This window comes from Festucalex cinctus, chromosome 1, assembly GCF_051991245.1.
Source record: "Festucalex cinctus isolate MCC-2025b chromosome 1, RoL_Fcin_1.0, whole genome shotgun sequence".
NCBI lineage: Eukaryota > Metazoa > Chordata > Actinopteri > Syngnathiformes > Syngnathidae > Festucalex > Festucalex cinctus.
Genome location: NC_135411.1, coordinates 20,440,836 through 20,458,888, shown reverse-complemented (window position 1 = coordinate 20,458,888; position 18,053 = coordinate 20,440,836). Strand labels below are relative to the sequence as shown.

The 18,053-nt window shown below is 38.4% G+C and overlaps 1 protein-coding gene across 3 annotated transcripts in view; it reads left to right on the top strand.

The window, feature by feature from the left end:
• Nucleotides 1-9,285: 9,285 nt before the first annotated feature.
• The window catches only part of per2 (period circadian clock 2), a 34,711-nt gene continuing 25,943 nt past the window's right edge, over nt 9,286-18,053 (top strand). For all 3 annotated transcript variants that reach the window (XM_077521982.1, XM_077521974.1, XM_077521966.1), the window contains exons 1-2: nt 9,286-9,431; nt 17,071-17,593. In XM_077521982.1, the coding sequence (XP_077378108.1) occupies nt 17,175-17,593 (419 nt within the window). In that variant the 5' untranslated portion in view covers nt 9,286-9,431; nt 17,071-17,174. The remainder of the gene's footprint in view (nt 9,432-17,070; nt 17,594-18,053) is intronic.

Genomic DNA, 18,053 nt, shown 5'->3' with positions numbered 1-18,053 from the left:
GGTCAAGAAAATGGATGGATGGATGGATTAAGTCGAAGTTTTTCAGCACAGTACATTGGTGTCCAACATTTTGTGTACCAACCACAGACTTCGTGTAAAGCCATGTTAATGTGACTCATGATAGCTATTTCTTAACTTTTTGTAGAGCTAAATATTTTAGGTGTTAGTTGATGTAAACATTCTGAGAACCATATGTCAACATCCTTGATCGTGAAAAAGTCTCCACAGCCTTTACGACGAGGCCGCATAAATCTAACCGGGCAATAGCCAGATGGATATGCGCTTCTAAATCCATATTAACTTCAGAGTGACGCAGTTAGTCATTTGGCGGTGGGCACTGTGGAAATTTCTCGCTTCTGACGTCGATCCAGCGCCATCTGCGGCATATGCCGTGCGGTGCGAGAACACTCACATGCGCTCGTAGAGGAGGCTTTGACACCTGCCTACAAAAAAGTGACAAACGCTGTGTGAGAGGGAGACACAGATGGAGGCAGATCTGGCTCCAAGTAGGCCTACTTTTAATTGATACAGCATTGAGAGTGAAGCCACACGGGCCTGTGGTGTGTAAAATGGGTGGCTGGCAGTGGTTGATGTGGTGTTTAAAATGGGTGGCTGGTTGTCGTTGATAATAATAGAAATTTGAAAGACATTTGCAAGCGACACATGCCATGAGTGAGCACCTCAGGCTGGTTCCTGCAAGTGTTAAAAGGTGTGAGGTACTGCCTCCATCTGTTCTGCAACGTCAGCTTCCGGGCGCCATATTTAGAATTGTTTGCTCACAGCCTCCATTGGCAAGCGTCCTCTCCGATGTGAGGAAGATTTGAGCATCCTGTCGTTCATCCTGCCTCTGCCCAAAACGTTTTGAGAGGCTGAGCGTCATAGCAGGGATCATATGTTGTAATATGTGAACACGAGCACACGTGGACTTGGCTTTCTTTTCTTTTAAGTTGAAAGAATTTTTTAGAAGAATTATTTGCTCTTCTCACCTTTTCAAAGGAGTTGATTGTTTTTAACACACTTTTGCTAGCTTCAGATGGGTAACATAAAGATGGGTTTTGTTCGATACCACTTTTTTTTTCAGACCGATACCGATACTCAGACCCTGAGTACTCACCGATACCGATTCCAACTGCCGATACCAGTAGTACATTTTGACAAATAAAAAAAATCACTAAAAGATATTTTTAAACAAATATATGTCCTTTAATTTTGACAACAACAAAAAAAAAACAGCACAGTCACTCTTCAATAGTCTTCACGCTGAAAATAAAACACAAAAATGCTCTTTTAGTTTAAGATTCACAATTTTGAAGTATTTCCAAACCGGTGAAGTTTTGGTGAAAACTGCTGCAAGCTAGCACCAGTTACAGGCAAGGAGGACTCACTTAACGTCTTCCCCCTCTGCCATCGCTCGCTTGTACTCGTCTGCGTCACGAGTACTCGAGTACTTGAAAAAAGGCTGGTATCGGCCCGATACCGATACCTGGTATCGGTACTCGCCCATCCCTAGTTTTAAGATGAGTTTTGTTGTTGTTTTGTTTTTAATGGAGATCGAGACCAGTTAGAGCCTTATAAACAAATAAAATGATCTTAAAATCCAGGTGGCCTTTTATTAAGGGAGGGCAGGACGGATTTACTGCATGTACTCCTTATGTGCTTCAGTTAAAAGTAAATACTAATGTGGTTTATTAGTTTTGTTACATTAGACGTGTACATTATTGGCAAGACCCAAGACCCGTGTCATCCTCCCCTGATGGCATTTCCCTCATTCCGCTCCCTCAAACCGAGGATGCCTTCCTCCTCATGGTACTTGTGTCATTTTCACACGATGACAAGTGATTCATTTGAGTCATTTCGTCATCTATTTTTCATCGGTGGATGGTTATCTTTTCCTGGACTTTAATATTTATGTCTCCGTGATATAAATACTTAACATTGCGTCATGCACTAACACAGTTCATAATTGGCAGTTGGCACATTACAACACTAGACCATGTTGGTCTACTTTTAAAACCTCCTCTTAGTTAAAATTCAACATAAAGGGAAGCGCTTGTATATTTTAATGAGAAAATAATATTCAATATTATTACTATACGTTAGGTTAGAAGTTTTTTCTTATGTACAGCACTTTGTTACGCCGGCTGTTATTTTCTAAAAGGCACTACAGTATAAATAAAGTTGAGCAACTTTGGTTGCTGGATTTAACATTTTCAGACTACAACATTTTTCCCCGTAAAGTATGTGTTTGTAAACTTTTGAATAGTGACTCAAATGTTAAAGCGCATGCATTTTCCCTCTAAATGTCACATTTTCCTCTGTCACACAGACAGACAAAGCCTGTCTGCCAAAGTTCCAAATGTACTTGATATGGTGGTATTGTGACCCATTCTGGTTCTGACCAGGGTATACCCAAATAAAATGCCACCCACGACTCAAATGTGCTAATTTCAGCTATAAGAATTTGTGTCCAGAGTACTATTTTATTATGGCATGATGCGGACACATTATTAAGACACATTTTAAATGAGACATAAATATTGTCAAGGCCTTGCTAGCCGAAAGCCTAACTCATTCAAGCAGCTAAACATTCATAAACAAACTCCAGGGAGTCCACTGTCCAGGTGTGCAGTGAAATGGTCTATGAATGTTTAGCTGCTTGGATAAGTTAGCCCTTGGACTAGCAAGGCCTTGACAGTGAAAAGACGATGCTTGAACAAGAAAGAACTGTAAGGAAACGACAGGAGTGGAGTTGTATGCTCGTTCCATAATAAATTACTTCCGGTTTCTGACTTCTTCTTCTACTACTATTTCTACACACGCAAATAACATTAACCACTAGATGGTGCACCGACACAACTTGACTACTAAGTGGCGCATTGACACAACTTACAAACTGAAAACGGTAAACATTACATTTTAAGAGTGTGGCCCTTTCTCGTGTAGTTGACCCTTCTCTATATACTTTTAGGCCAATAGAGAGTACAGACATCATTACCACAATGACCAGAGGTGAAGCTAGGGAAAATTTAGGGACAGGGCTGCCCCATAAATAGCGAAAATCAGTGTACAATTCACACCCATTATAAATGTATTGGAAAAACTTCTTTTAAAAAAAATGTTTTTGAATAAGTCCTTCAATAAGCCTTTTTCACAAAATGTTGCTTTTTTTTTAATAATGGGGCGAAAAAAGTGAGACAGTGAACATGTTTCAAGGCTGCATGATGACAAAATTGTGCATTGTGTGAAAGGTGGACATCGTCATCGACGGGAAATGATGATTAACGTAAGTTGCCAGCTCTGCCAAACACCCTGCAGCAGCTCATCATGTCATGGTTGAGAAACTGTGGGAAGGCTATTACAAGGCCCCACTGTTATGTCACAATTTTGCAAAATTCACAAGGACTTGATCACTGACACATTTTCAGAAATGTAATTTCACACTTACTGGGGTGGGCAGGCACTCCAGAAACTCAAATATTTGTATACAAGAAAAACAACAACAACCAAAAAGTACATTTTCCATTTTTTCTATTTCACGACTTTTATACAGGGAAGCAATTTTCAACAGTTTTGCTTGTTTTTAAATAAGAAAATCTACATTCTACAGCTTGTTTGTCAAAAACGGGCTAGTTAAGTTTTGCTATTAGTTGCTCCATTCCTTATGTGGAAACGTGCTTGACAGATTCTCATCCATCTGGAACCCCCGAATAGCTCTGGCGAAAACAACGAGGCACGGCAGGAAACGGCAGAAATGGTCACAAGCCTGTTTACAAATTGATTTGTACTGCTTGAGGCAGCATGGTGGCATGTTTGTGCATTTGAATCTCCTTTGGAACATCTGTGTGTGGTTTGCATCAAAAATGAAATTGAAAACGTACACTTGTCCACTGGTGTGAATGGGAGTGTAAATACTTGTCTATACGATTTTGAAAAATTATCTCATTGCGTTTTCCCCCCTTCAGTATTTCAATTATGATTTAATATGTGGTTATTCTTTCAAAGGTCCTCTTTCCATGTTTTTTTTTTTTTTTTTTTTAAACATATACAAACAATTTGTATGACAATGAACAATATCAAATTTGTTATACCGGTACATAAATGTTTGGTCTTATATATTAGGCTTGCACTAAAAGGCAAATGAACTAGGAATTCATAAGAAAGATGGTTTATTCATCTACTTCCGGGATGGGCAACTTAGAAAATGCTGGAGGGGGCCACAATTATTCTTCAGTGTTACTGGCGGGTCACAGGATCGCATTCCTTCCAGTGCAAAGGAATCTTGCGATTACCATTCAAGGGTAGCAAAAACCAACATAAGTGCAAGAACTCAATTTTTTTTTTTTTTTTTTTTTTTTCACAAGAGTCAACTCAGCATAGTTTTAATATTATTGAGGTACTATGTTCCCTGAATATAATTCCAAATAGGGGTGTGAATTGCCTAGTACCTGACGATTCGATTCGTATCATGATTCATAGGTCACGATTCGATTCGATACGATTAATCCCGATACGGATTTATACGTCGATTGTTGCGATTTTTTTTTTTTTTACTCAAATTTAGAAAATACTTATCAGTAATCTTGTACACTGTAATATTTGTATTAACATGTATTATTTATCTGAAACTTCAGCCTTATAACTGTGAGCCACTGTATTTAATAGTGTTGTTCCGATACCGATACTGGTATCGGCAGAGGTGCCGATACTGCATTAAAACAGTGGTATCGGTATCGGTGACTACTCACAAGTAACATGCCGATACCATTAATTCAAACGCTAAAATAGGATTTTGGATGCAGCATCTTGTGTCTTGCTGGTACACAACATTCACTGGTATGTGACATGTTCACTGCATGCTGATCTAAGATATCCTATTGGCCCTTGAATGCTCTGAACCAATGGCAAGACAGCTTTTTCTTTTTCTTTTTTTCTTTTTTTATGGCAGGACAGCTTTTTCATGTTGAGGAAAAAAAAACAACTCAAGTATCGGTATGGTATCGGTATCGGCCGATACTGCAAAGCTGGGTATTGGTATCGGTATCGGGAGCCAAAAAACGGTATCGGAACAACACTAGTATTTCACAGACAGTTTCATATTTGAACAGCATAGAAATAAAATATTAAGGCTTTTCCATTAGTATAACATTTTTCCATGCTTAAGGTGTGAATTCTAACCATAAGTAAGACGTTTTGTTGAATATTTTTCCATCAAAAATGGATATTTAAAAATCGATTCTGCCACCTATTGAATCGATTCAAGAATTGCGTCCTGTAATATCGCGATATATTGCCGAATCGATTTTTTTTAACACCCCTAATTCCAAATCAACGAAAAGTTATTAGTCCAACTAATGTTATGGTATCGTGCAGTAAAAGACACAGTGTAAGCGTGAATAAGACATGTCTACACAGCAAAATTGCCAGAGTGTTAACTCTAACACAAGAAAAGTGTTTATACTATATGTTCACACCAATGAGTGTAAATCTGATACTTTTGAAAGTGTTACTTAACCAGTGTTACTGCAACACTGTATAGTGTTAAACTTCTACACTGAAAAATTAAATGGGGGGTATTTTTATTGTAAATTTTAATATTAAATATTATTTAATACCACTGTGTAGGTATAAAATTAAAGGGGGGATATTCAGGACTGACACCGGTTGATACGCACACACTTTAATTAATACAACCAGCACTGTGGTGAGTGAAATGACACAATCACATGCCCACAAATTTGCCAATACGTTGGAATTTACAGTCTTCGGAACTGGCTCATGATCACGAAGAGAGGAAAAAAATGACATCACTGTCATCTGAGAACTATTTGCACTGGACTTTACGACAGTAGTCCGACATGCCGTAAAGCGCTGCTACTGGGCAACTCGCATGAGTGCTTAGTGCTTTTATTGATTTTTTTTTTTTTTTTTTTTTTAACTTACCGCTCGTGCTGGACTGTACTGTTTCTGAGCGACAATTAAAGCATTTCCTGTTAACTATAAACACTTGTGCGGACATTAGATCACTTTACAAACTCAGTGGAGCCACAATTGATTTCAACCAACAATCAACAGTTTGCTCACCTCTGGACAGCCAGCGAGCCATATATGTTTCCATTGGGAAAAGGTCACTCATTGGGATTCGGCGATGAACTTGAACTGAACTAGCGACTGTTTACCGCATAACAATCCAAGTAAGCAATTGTGCGCAGCTTTTTTTGCCATTCATGAGGCACACGTACAGAAACAACGTTCTCGGAACTAACACAACTTGATTTCTCATTGTGTATGCGCAAAACAAGCTGTCGGCTTCTCCGCATCCCCCGAGGAAAACAGGACAAAATATACAGGAATTTAAGATCAAAACAGTAGAACTACGGTATTGTATTTTAGAGGACACTGACAGATAAATATTTTCAATTATTTTATTTTGAAGGGCTTGGGCATGCACCGCATTAACAGCTTATTATGACCGCACGCCACTGGCTTACACCCAACATCCACCCCAAGGAAATTTACTCTTGACGGTGTAGCTTTTTATCCCAACTGTTAAAATAACACTGTTTACTGCATAGGCTATTTGATTGAACACTGGAAATTTAACCCTGACCAATTTGCTGTTTCCCATTTAGTGGTGATTAGTTTACAACTTAAAACTACAGTCGACCTGCATATTTTTCAGATTTTGATTTTTCCTGGTATTTCAGGAATAATTTCCATAATTTAAAAAAATATATATTTTTGGTTTGTTTAATCGAAAATTCATTTAAAAAAAATATATATATTTTTTTTTTGTTTTGTTTTGTGGTAATTATTCAAGCGATAAGTCATTACGGCTGCCAGTTGCCCATCACTGATCTACTTCACTTAGAGTTTTTAACTTACTAAAGACTTTGACTTGCAGGCTTTTAAAGGAAAAGTCGTCTGGGTGAGACTGCAGATACTGTAATACGATTTAATAGGAGATTTTAAATTCTCCATACGAGTAAATGTGAGTGTGCATGCTTGTTCATGTTCATTGGCTTACAACCAGTCCAGGGTGTACCCTGCTTCTCTCGCCCAAAGTCACACTAATGAAGCCAAGAGCTATAATGTATGATACATCACAGTTTAGTTTAACACCTGATCAAATTACTCAATCCTGATGATTGAATATGAATGCAGTCGGAAGCTTGATTCACTTTGACCAAATATTCATCTCAGTCTGTTTTCCTTTGTTGGGGAATCATCATATTACCAGATGAATGCAAATTTAGCTTTGATTATGCCAATTAACGCTGACTTAATGTATGCTATTTCTGCTTGTAGCAGATGGAAAGGTGACAACGTATTGCGAAAGATATCATTTATTCACCTTCCTGTATCAATACTCATGCAGTTCCTTGAGAAAGTGTTTCCCCTTTCTTAACCTCAAACTTTGCATAGTTTCCCCACTTTAATGTTAAGCTTATCAAACAAATATAAATATCAGAGAACCCAAGTGAACACTAAATGCAATTTTTAAATGGTGATTTTATTTGTCAAGGAAGAAACAAACAATAAAGCTACCCGGCTCCGAGTTGAAAAGTAGTTGATCTCCCCCATAGTTTTAAGATTACATAAAGCTGCAATAAAATGTTATATCCAAAGAAATTCAAGAGCAGATGACAAATGAAAATAAAGACCGATGTAGAAATCTTTTTATTTTTTATTTTTATTTTTAATCCCATTACCATGATGACTGGGCAGAGCTAAGGTGAGTAACAATTAATCTCACTACAGTACATTTTGTGGTGTTTTTGAAGACACGTGGTCTGTTCTTTAAACCGGCCCACAAAGCATTTACATAACCAAGAATCTTGTAATATTTCTTCAATTCATAATATTTGAGTTAATCTAGCTTTTATATCCTTTATAATTTCCCCTCACATGATAATAAAGTATCAGCATGTCTATCTATGTGGCTGATTTCCCCCACAAATTGTTACATTAAAATGTATTTCATTGGTTATTTCTGTTAAATAATTGGTCAATTAATTATAAATTATCCATACATAAATATTCATAACATTTTAAATATTTAATATTAATATTTAATAATATGTTAATTACAATTATATGAATTATACATAATTTTTTTTTAGTTCATTTTAAATTAATAAATTTTCTATGTTTTACACACACAGTCCCTCACACACACACAACACTATAACTTTTTTTTTTTTTGTATCCTCAACAACAAATAACCTTGTCCATTTTCCAAATCATGGTCATCGAGTGCAAACGTTTGCCCACAGTAGAAACTTGAAAAGCATCAATAAGTGGAAATGTACTATTATCACAACAATTCCATAAGTGGAAATGCATTATTATCATAACAATTCCATCTGGAAAGCGACACCAACAAATTGGAAGTGTATTTTGTGCGTCTGAATTTTCCTAATCATTCCCAATCAGTTCTTTAAAACAAATCTTTTGTCATCAATCTATGCCAGTGAAATATAGTGATAAAAAGAACAATTTAATACTCTTTGATGAGATGTAGAAGCAGGTACAATTTACCTGTGTGAAATAAATTAATAGCTTTGTGCTCAACTAAACAGGCCCAGCTTTTACACATTTACACAAAGTAAATTTGTGAATAAATTACTGGAAGCATCTCTTTTTTTTCAGTCCAACATACTGTTTTGAGACCTTTTTGATTAGATTTTTAACATGTTCCTTGGCTCAGTCAAGGTTGGAAAATACTGGCATATACTTGTAATATATGTATTTTATTTTTATTTATTATTTTTAGCTGAATTTACTTCAGCCTATTGTATTACAGCATAGAAGCAATATGAGTGTCTAAAAGGAAGACTTATCTAATAGGTGCCGCTGTAATTATTTGCTATTAAGTCACCTTGTGTTATATCATAACATTGAAGTGTCTGCGTCTCTGCGAACTATAATACTTCCGCGCATGCGCAGTCGGCCTGACGCGGCCTTGTATAAGCGTTTATACAACAGCCATCCCGGGCGTTTCATTCAGTCGCGCTTGCTCGCTGTTGATTGGCCACACCACCCTGGCCCCGCCCCCTCTGTTAGTTCTCCACGTGAAACCGGTGACGTTCTTATATAAAAAGATTGACAGCGGTACTGGCCAATCATAGACGCGAGCGTCGTCCCGCCGGAACGCCTCTTTACCCGGAAGAATGGCGCCGCTTGGCTGGAAGCGCAGTGAGACCGAAGACTGACAGCCGCGTAGACCAATAAGAATAAGGGAGGAGGAGTCGCTGTGAATGAGGTCACTACCTCAAGCCGGCGCTCCACTACGCAGTGCGAGTACAAATCTGACCGAGAGAGCAACTGTGTCACGGCCAGCGAAGACTTGATATTTCCATTCCAGCTTTTTCATTTGGATTCAAGGTTTCAATTCAGCGTGCACACTAGGACCAGCTCGTTTGTTGATTACGGTACGTGGAGCTCTTTATACTCACTAACCGCACTCTTTTAAAGGCGACGGTTGTCTAAGTTGCATAACTGTGTCAGTGGACTACTGGATCAGCTGGCTCGGCGGGTGGGATTTCACGTGAGAACGTTAACTTCATAAGTGTCGCTAATATCAACGATGTGTTCATTCGGGAAACAATAAATCTAAATGAAATAAGAGTAAAATAAAAAAAAAGAGCTCGTGCTTAAGTTGGCGTCACATGAAAAGTCCAACGCAACACCTTACATAAAGAGTGCAGTGCAGCACATGTCCATTAGAGTTTGGCATGCAGCAGCGGTTAGTGAATAATGCTGGGAATGCATACTCCTGTCTGTGCTTAAAAGAAATCTAGTAACAGTCAACTATTTAAGTGTCCGTGACACTCAGTCCAGGATAGATAAGCAACTCCAGGTGAACCTTTTCCATCCAAAACTATTGTAGTAATGTACATTTTTGTACAATGCTGTGGCTGGGGCTGCTTGCACCATCTGAACGGGGCGTATTTGAATCTCTGCATTGTATAACATAACTTAAGGCATTCTGAAGCGAACTGTGTTGTTTGATGGTCAGAAAGATTAGTTGGTGTTTTGTTCTGGGGCTGATTTGCTCTATGCAGCATCTTAAACTGTAACATTGTAAGATGAAATCCAAAGATAGAGGCAACTTGGAGCAAAACTCTGCTATGTTCTGGGGCTGCTTTGATACATCCAGCACAGGGTCAAATCCCAAGAACTTTCAAGGAATTCTGGAGTGATATGTGCTTCCCAGTGTCTTGGTCTATTAATAACAATAATGGGGCAGTTGTTTGCAGTTAAGGAGTTTGATTTGTCTGATGTTAAGTTCTGAGGAATCCTGATATAAATGTTATCAAACATCTGTGGAAGAAACTTTGGATATAAATTAGACTTAAATTGTGGGAGAAATTTGACTTGGGGTAATTCAACTTTTAATTAATGGCACAGATTTTACTGAGGACTTCTACTGGGACATAAAGTCACTACTTTTATGTACTCTTTATGGGTTGAACAGATGGAATGGATAGAAATGCAAATACACCTCTTCCTTTGGTTTAGTCAGACACCAAATGAGAGCAGACTGGGAAGAATTGGAAATAGAAAACATCAAGCTGTGGTGATGCACGGGTTGCTTGGATACAGTTGAGATCGGTGCGGGAAGTGTATTTTCAGCTTGTCTTAATGAAGAGGGGAAGCTAATTTAGAATTCCGCTGTCCATTTTTGGGTTTAGCACACGTTTAAAGTTGCACTGTTAAATCGGTGTCTCCTCCTCTACCAGAACTCTGTTTTTGGCTCTCTCCGTGATCTGACCCTTTCTGTCTTGGTACCTGTCTCTTTTTTTAGCCACTGGGATAAAGGATAAAGCCTTACGTGGTCACCGGTGTGCATGTGTGTCAGGCAGTGCGCATCTGAGCCATTAGGTCCATCTAGGATGTCATTGAGTGTAGATGTAGGTCAAGCAAACAACTTGCACCGAAAGGAGAAATCAGAGAGACATTTGTAAACTATTGCAAAATGTTGAAATTTGGAGTTGTTTTTCCATTGTGGCAGCCTAGTGGTGTCTGCCTCACAATCAAATATTCTGAGTTCAAATCCCAACTCCAGAAATCCTGTGTGAAATACGCATGTTCTCCCTGTGTGACTCTGGCTTACTCCCACAGCCCAAAAATATACATGTCAGGATCTATTAAAGACTCTAAATGTGTGAAATATGTTTAAATCTTGTGAATATAAGTGTGAATGGTTGTTTGGCTGTCAACCAGTCCAGGGTGTAGTAGTCTACATATCTCAGGAATAGGCTGCAGTTCACCCCCCCACCCGAATGCTTATGCGTAATATCACTGTTGCCATTATTTCACCGGCCCTCTCTCTCTCTCCACCTATTTATACCGTGCACACCTATATGCCGATGCCCCGGCTTTTATTCCCATTGAACTCGTAGCGTTATGTAAGTACTCGGGTACACGGAGACCAGTGAGCTGCACTCTGTAATTAGGAACATTATCGCCAACATATCATTGGCGCTGAAGCGGAAACCTCATAAATCTCAATTATGTACGTTTGATATCTTTTCAAAAATCTTTAATGTTGGTCAGTCCACAAATTTTAATGTATTTTTTACACAGTATTGACCACTGGCTTATTCTCTTTTGACCAATGGCTTGTTCTCTTTTATGATTCAATGTTATTGAGTGAACAAACACGAGTTGTTGTTTTTTTAGGGGGTGTTCTCTTGAAAAGTAACTATTTTGGAGGTACAAGGCTTCGGCCTGATGCCAGCGAATATTATGTTATACAGACTCAGTCAATGAGATTTCATGAACCAAAGAAGAAAGTAAATGCAAGAGATTACTACGATTGGTGGTGTTTATTGTAATAATCACACAAAATGTACAACCCCTAGCAAAAAGTATGGAATCACCCATCTTAGACGAGCACTCGCTCAGACGTTTTGTTCTGTAGATCAAACTCAGATAAAAACATGAAACAGTGGTAAGGTCATTCCAAAGTGCAACATCTTGGCTTTCAGAAACACTAAAAGAAATGAAGAAAAAACATTGTGCTGGTCAATAAATGTTACTTTTATAGAGCAAGTGCAGGGAAATAAATATGGAATCACTCCATTCACTTCCATATCAAAGTCTGGTAGCTAAATGCTAACACAGAGCTTAAAATGTCACAGAGTGATTAGCCAGAATAGCATCAGTTTTGCATTAGGCTTGTTACCATTCCAGCAACATTTATTTGAACACAACTGGTGCCTGACAAATTTATACACACTTTATGAACAGTCTTGGCATGGCCATGGAAAACTCAGGACTTTGTACTTTTTCTCATGCTGGATAAACTTCAGTAGCTCTCTGCTGCAGGTCTCTTTTTTTTTTTTTTTTTTTTTTTTTTTTTTTTTCCCCCAATTGGTTCAACATCCCACAACGCAATGCATTACAGTACCCAAAAAGGCTTAGACCCCGCACAGTGATCTTTGTAGTGAGGCCACTGTTATTTTATCATCGTAAATTGTTTTCACCTACTGTATTTCTGTATTGCGCGCAATTTGTTTAGAACCACACAACAATCGCAATAAGGTAAATACTTGTATATGGTGTAAACTGAAATAATCAGAATCTCATCTAATCTTACTTTAATCACAAATGTGTAAGTTAATTATGTTTCTTCTGCCATCAAGTGATAGAGTATTTAATTGTTTTGCCTGTCAATATACATTGCAAGCACAGGCGGATCAAATATGCTTTATTAGCAGTGAACACCCGATGCTCTGACACTGGTAGGAAATCACAATTCTCATCTGTGTGTATCATTTCTTGTTCTTTCCTTCAGCCATTGTAAACAAATGAAGCATGGAAACAAATGAGACGTTAAAGCCGCCAAGATTAATTATGTCCATTAGAAAGACAAATTCTGCAGTCATGTCATGTATTTTAATCACGATGAAAATGACTCTCATTTCTTGAAAATGAGGTTTAAAACTCATTCAATGTTTCAACGCTTATGAAGGCTCCGACGCATTCATGAAAGAAACCAATTCCGTATTGATGACACCCAACATAGCTTCAGCAGTCTTCATTTACTTTAGACTATATTTCTGTACTGATTGGTAATTGGCAGACTAAAGACATTTCCCAGAGGAAGCTGTTCCACCTTTTGACTGCCCGGAGCAACTTGTGATCACATTTAAATGAGTGAAATGGCGAGTTGATGATATAACCTTGAATTGTCTTTCTATTTGGTTTGTTCTATCCAATTAGCCATCTATGGTGTGTTCTCTCTGTTCCTGTCTCTCGAGATGAGCCAATTTCTGTCTAGCCCTTCTTGCCAGCCATCACAACTCTGACGTAATTGTATAAACTCAATTTTCCTGTAGAAATGTCACGTATTGTGTTCATCTCCACGTGTCACTTGGTATTATTTTGTGAATGAAAGCAAAAGCCACAATGGATACTGACAGAGGGAAAAATGAAGCGCACAAAGAACTAAGGATGTAACGATACCGGCAATATCGTGATATTGTGATATTAAAACTGCCACAATATCGTCGTCGTCATGTTAACAATATTTAAAAGCTACACACCTGTTAAAAAGTCAGGTTGATTTCCATTTGTGCAGTTCTAGGACCCTCTGGTGGCGAGTTTATTCGTGCAGTTTAAATTTCTTTAGGTATGTTTTGGCCCTTCTATGTTTAAAAAAAATTAATTGTCAGATGAAAGGGATTGTAATATGCTTGTGAAGCGAGTCAATACGTGAAGGAACTCGATGTGGGCTTGCGTTAGTGAGTAAGTGCTTCAATATTGAGTGTTATTAGAGATTGGAGGTAGTTTATATGTATTGCTGTTATGTACAAAAGCACAATATTGTGCTTTTTTTGTATGAGCTCATTTTTTTTTGACAATATTGTGACCCTTTTTAAATATCGCCAACCTCCCCATATCGTGATAATATCGTATCGTGATATTTGGCTATCTTTACATCACTCCAAAGAACACTGCACCTTGTAGAGGGCGACACAGGAGTGGATTCCCGTACCTACTCCTGTTCAGAATGACTTCCATACCGCTCCCATTTTGGAGATCAACTACATTTAAACAAAACAAAAGAAAAAAATCAATGCCAGTTCTTTTTTTATTTATTTTTTATTTTTTATTTGCCATATTACAATAAAACGTAATTGCACATCTGCTACAGTAGGTGGCAGTGACACTCTCATTGTTAGAATGTGCGCAGGGAGTATACAGAAGTATACTTCCAACAATTCTAAAGACAAAAGAAGCCATTTATAGTTGCGACAAAGAGTTGGGTGGTGTTTGGAGCTGCAAAATATTTTCTTCTTCCATAGGGAGGAGCAGGAGTTGGGGTGGGGGGTAGGGGACTATTTTCTTCTCTCTAGGAAGGGGGGTAACGAAAAAATAGAGAATCACTGACCTACTGTGAAACATAGACGCTTTCTTAAAATAATCGCCTAATTTTTTTACCCAAAATTTTTCAGGAAACTTAAATAATTTAACAATTTGCATCATGAGGAGATCATTTGAGCAAAAAAAAAAATTTGCAACAAAATAACTTAAGACTTATCACTTGCTGCATCTCGTCAGGGTGTTTTGAGTCTATGCTTGGTAAAATGAAATAAATCTCAATCTCATTTTCACTGAGCGTTTAGACTGCCATGTGTACAGGTCAGGGTATAATAAACTCGAGACGATCTATTCAGCAAGACGGAACAGGTCAAGATGCTTTTAGTTAATAGTACTGAATGAATACGTATACGAATAAGCCGGCCTGACATGTAAATCTCCCAGATGGGCTAACTCATCTTTAGTCATGACTGGAGTGGAAATTTTAAATTCCAAGTCAGAATGTCAGTGTATTGATATGAATGAATTTCTAAGGGACTCATGACTAAGAAAAAACAACAACTTAAAAACGTGTAAATACGTCTTTGGGAGTGAATGAGTTAAGGTTGAAACAAGAAATGGGGGAAATACAAGCAAGATGTTATGATGGTTTCCTTGGTTGTAGTAGCCACCCACATTTTCCTCCCAAAAGTATTTTAACTGCTAAAATGATGAAACATGTCCGTTCCTGTTACCACATAATGTTCTTGGAAAGATCCACAGTGTGGTTATCGAGCAGATATTTCATGTTCTTTTACGTTCGTCATATTTGCTGCTAGCTGTATCCTCAGTCTGAAATGGTGACTGAAGCCACGAAACAACAACAACAACAACGCCGCTGCATGCTAAGGTGGCATTCAAGTAAATGTTTTGTGTTTCATGCGATAGATGATCCTTTTGAAAGGGTCAGAGAGCTCAGCTGGAGCAGAGCTTCTCATTTCAAAGGCTACACAGCTTGAATCTGCTCACCTTTTCACTGTAGATCAGAAAAGCACCCGCAGAGTGTTTTCGAGGTCAGAAGATGAAGTCTGCCATGTGTTGAGCGTTTCATGTCTCTGTCTAGAAAATTGATTTCTGTCTTTGAAATCTCTCTGCTTGGGTTAGCTTGGGGTTGTTTGTCGGAGCATTTCACAGTGACATCATTAGATACGCATGTGCAGTCCAATGCAAATTCAAATTCCCTGGACTAGTTTTCCCTTGACTTCTGTTCAGACTTGTTCTCAATCATAAAACTGATAATGATCATATGCAAGGGCAAGTATGTCATATAAGGTGATTTATTTAGGGTTACTCTAGCTTAGTGGTGGGCAAGCATTTATACTCAAGGGTGTTTGAGTTTTAAAAGGGATAGATGGGCCTGATCGATGAACTATTAAAATGTAGTTTAATTAATTTAATTACACTTAATTAACCAATTATTTAAAAAAAACTAAATTAATCATCTCCAAAATAACTGATTTTCAGGGGGAAAAAAACCCTTCTTGCTTGAGTTACTAATCACCAAAATGTATCAAGTTGATATTCTAACAAGGCATTCAAAAATCACTGCTAAGAAATTGCAAATGTGTTACACTGTCATTGATTATAATGTTATAGACACTTATGCCCCACCCCTCAACCAGTTACATTATTCTCCCAAACACTTTTTCAAAAGTCTCAAGAAATGTATCTGCTTACACTTACCTGAGCATATTCAAATGTATAACTTATTTATGTTCAGTTATCTTATATCATCCAGATTTTCGCTCTTGAGGCAACATATACTCAACAAAAAATGTAAATGTAGCAAGTTGGTTTTTGCTCCCATTTTTTTATGAAATGAACTCAAAGATCTAAAACTTCTTCCACATACGCAGTATTAACATTTCTCTCAAATATTGTTCACAAACCAGTCTAAATCAGTGATAGTGAGCACTTCTCTTTTGCCGAGATAATCCATCCCACTTTACAGGTGTGCCATATCAAGATGCTGCGGACTCTGGAAATTACAAAATGGCACCTTTCAGAGTACCCGTAATAATGGTGTCTAATCGGCATCTTGATATGGCACACCTGTGGGGTGGGATGGACTATTTCGGCAAAGGAAAAAGTGCGCACTATCACAGATTTAGATTGTGAACAATATTTGATGGAAATGGTGAAATTGTGTATGTGGAAGAAATAAACAAAATGGGATCAAAAACAAAAGTGTTGCTTTTATATTTTTGTTGCGTAATCCCACATGCATGCTGCAGATTAAGGGAAGAAGCGGACTTTTACAACATTTCTTGAACAGTTGAGCATATACTAAAGAGCTTACCGTAATCACGTGAAATTAACTGACTATATGGGGACAGACCAATACTTGCAAAATGTGTAAAAAGAATATGAAATTGACCATATGTGGACACACCATGTTTCCACAGCAACGATATGTGAAATAGTTTATTTTGCTGTTTTTGTTGTTGTTGTTTTTCCCTAGTCACAAGAAATTGATGCGCTAAACTAATAAATACATTTTAAATAGCCATTTTTTTGGGACAAATATCTGAAATAAAGTAACACATTACAGAACTCTAGATAATATGTGTAAATATTTGGTGTGCTGGATTAAATATTAGGCCTCATGGCGCCTATGTGGATAAATGTGATCCAATGTGATGTGCTAAAAAAAATTAAAGGTGTATATGTCTCATTTTATTTCTATTCTTCTCTTAACAGATCACTCTCGTTCCATTCCTTCCGCAATTTCCCTGACGATGGGGTGATTGCGCTCCTCCTACTCAACTTTACCGCCAACGATAAGAAGTCAACTCATCCTCCTGATGTCACAAGATTCAGACTCCAAGCGCTACTGCTTCTCAGTACTGGAGGACCAAGTTGGTGCCCCGAGCTGCCGAGCGTCCACGTCGTGCGGCTCCATGCAGATGGGGGCCTCTGGCTGCAGCCCCATGGCGCAGCTGCAGAGGCTGAGCGGCTACGGCCAAGGCGGGCCCAAGCTCGGCCTGCCGTCGGAGGGCAGCGACAGCAGCGGCCAGGACGCTCCCCCCGGCGGGCCACGCAAACTTCGTAGTTCTCGTTCCATGTCGCTACCAGAGGAGGACGTGGAGATGAAGAGCAGCGGGTCCAGCGGCAGCGGGACCGAGTCGCACGGCAACGAGAGCCACGGCCACGAGTCGACGGGCAGCTCCAACGGTAACAGCAAAGATTCCGCTTTGTTGGAGTCTTTTGGGAGCAACAAGAGGTGAGTGAGCGTGAGCGTGTCTTCAGTCGCTTGACATTTGCAAATCCACTATTTGCATACACAATATTAAGGGATGTTTCAGTTTAGCAAACCACTGGATCATCAGTCAGGATGATCTTTCAATGCATCCAATAATTGCGCTTTTGCTGACATTGATCAGTTTAAATTCAGCCCGATTTTTGGTACATGTCCTATACATACATATATCATTCCGTGTCATGTCTTAAAAAAATAGAAATAAAAATAAATGTTCATTTTCTTGTCCTGCACAGCTCCCATCTTCCACCACCATCATCATCTTTTTCATCCAAATTAGGCTGAACACGTGCTCTGTAATTTCACAATTTGTAATTTGTGTGACGATTCAACTAAATATACTTTAAGTACAAATGGAACATGTATGGGACATTTTCCAAACGCCCATAAAACATCTTAAATGGATCTGCAGCCAATGCAGCGT